Consider the following 1,427-nt stretch of genomic DNA (forward strand, 5'->3'; position numbering starts at 1 on the left):
TATATGTATTTTTAGAATCTAAATTTTTCTTATCTATGTGCAATGTGTATATACAGAAATTTCATTTATTTCCTATTTTGTTTTGCATGTGAAATTCAAACCTAGATTCTAGAATATATCTCGCAGATATCCTCTAACATCCTACACGAATATCCTTCCTCGTGCTATGAATATGTCCCGTGCACTTTCTGAGAAATATCCGTATAAAGATATATATTATATATCTTCAGAATCTCCTAAGGACACGTTAATTCTCTCATTAACTATACCACAGGACGTCCCGGGATTAAAACAGGACATCCTATGGCTATCCCAAAAATGTCCTTATAATGTTCTAAAGTATGTCCTGTGGACTTCTTAAAGAAATTTTGGAGGACGTCTTCGGGACCTCATGAGGATATAACGAGGCGCGCATTAGGTGTTTCACAGAATGTTCTCAGGATGTCCCGGGACTAAAACGGGACGTCCCCACAACGTCCTTACGTCCCGTCCTGGATATTCTGAGGACGTCTTGAGGACTTCCTTGTGCTATTTGGGATATTTCTGAACAGCAGCGCACTTATGTACATACGTGACCACCGCGCGAAGAGCAATATCATTATTGACTGTATGCACCAAAAAGATAATCATTTAAAATTATTGTATACTTTACATTTATTTCATTTATATTTTATTTATATCATCGACTATGACAGGTGTACAAAGTGTTAAAGTTACTTATTTTGATGTTGGTAGTCAAGTTTTAGACAAATAGAGCCTTTTATTTGACTTTTACGATATTAGTTAAATTTGTATATGTTTCAAAGAGTTGCATTTGTTTTACAGATAGGGACAAATTTTACACGAAGTGGATGAGCAAGGCGAAGAACTAGATCAACCTGCATACGAATATTTTTTAAATAATCAATAGGCTCCAAGTAGAAATTGTGTACCAGGGGAGCTATCATTGCCTTCATTTCCAGCATAGCAAATCGTTGACCTATAATTTGATACGCATCGTAATCTCTTTATACATAAAACAGAATGTATAATAGTACATCAGAATATAAATGAACACAGCTTACCAATGCAGTTACGTGGCCCAGCACTAAATGGTACATACGAATAAGGATGACGATTTCGAATATTCTCAGGCAAGAATCTATCGGGATCAAATACTTCTGGATCTGGCCAAAAATTGGGATCTCTGTGAGCTGCATAAATATTCAGATACAGGAATGTGCCAGCAGGTACTGTATATGATTCTAAAACGCAAATTATACAATAAGATTTACAAATAATACAAGTGATTGAAAGCAGTATTGAATTTTTAAACTTTTTAAATTAGAATAAATGTCTACAGTTTGTATGATAAAAAATGTAATATAATTAGAACGTAAATAAGAGAGGGGGTAAAGATGGCGAGGAGGAAAGACATACAGTGAGAA

The 1,427-nt window shown here is 34.8% G+C and overlaps 1 protein-coding gene across 1 annotated transcript; it reads right to left on the reverse strand.

Annotated features, from left to right (window-relative positions):
* Nucleotides 1-636: 636 nt before the first annotated feature.
* Nucleotides 637-1,314, reverse strand: LOC105556396 (cytochrome P450 4c3-like; the record flags this gene model as incomplete). Its single annotated transcript, XM_012003484.1, has 2 exons — nt 637-979; nt 1,065-1,314. Coding segments are annotated over 2 exons (429 nt in total), but the record flags the coding sequence as incomplete, so codon positions are not given.
* Between the last annotated feature and the right edge of the window lie 113 nt (nt 1,315-1,427).

This window comes from Vollenhovia emeryi, unplaced genomic scaffold (assembly GCF_000949405.1).
Source record: "Vollenhovia emeryi isolate VEMERY1.0 unplaced genomic scaffold, V.emery_V1.0 DF948835.1, whole genome shotgun sequence".
Taxonomy (NCBI): Eukaryota; Metazoa; Arthropoda; class Insecta; order Hymenoptera; family Formicidae; genus Vollenhovia; species Vollenhovia emeryi.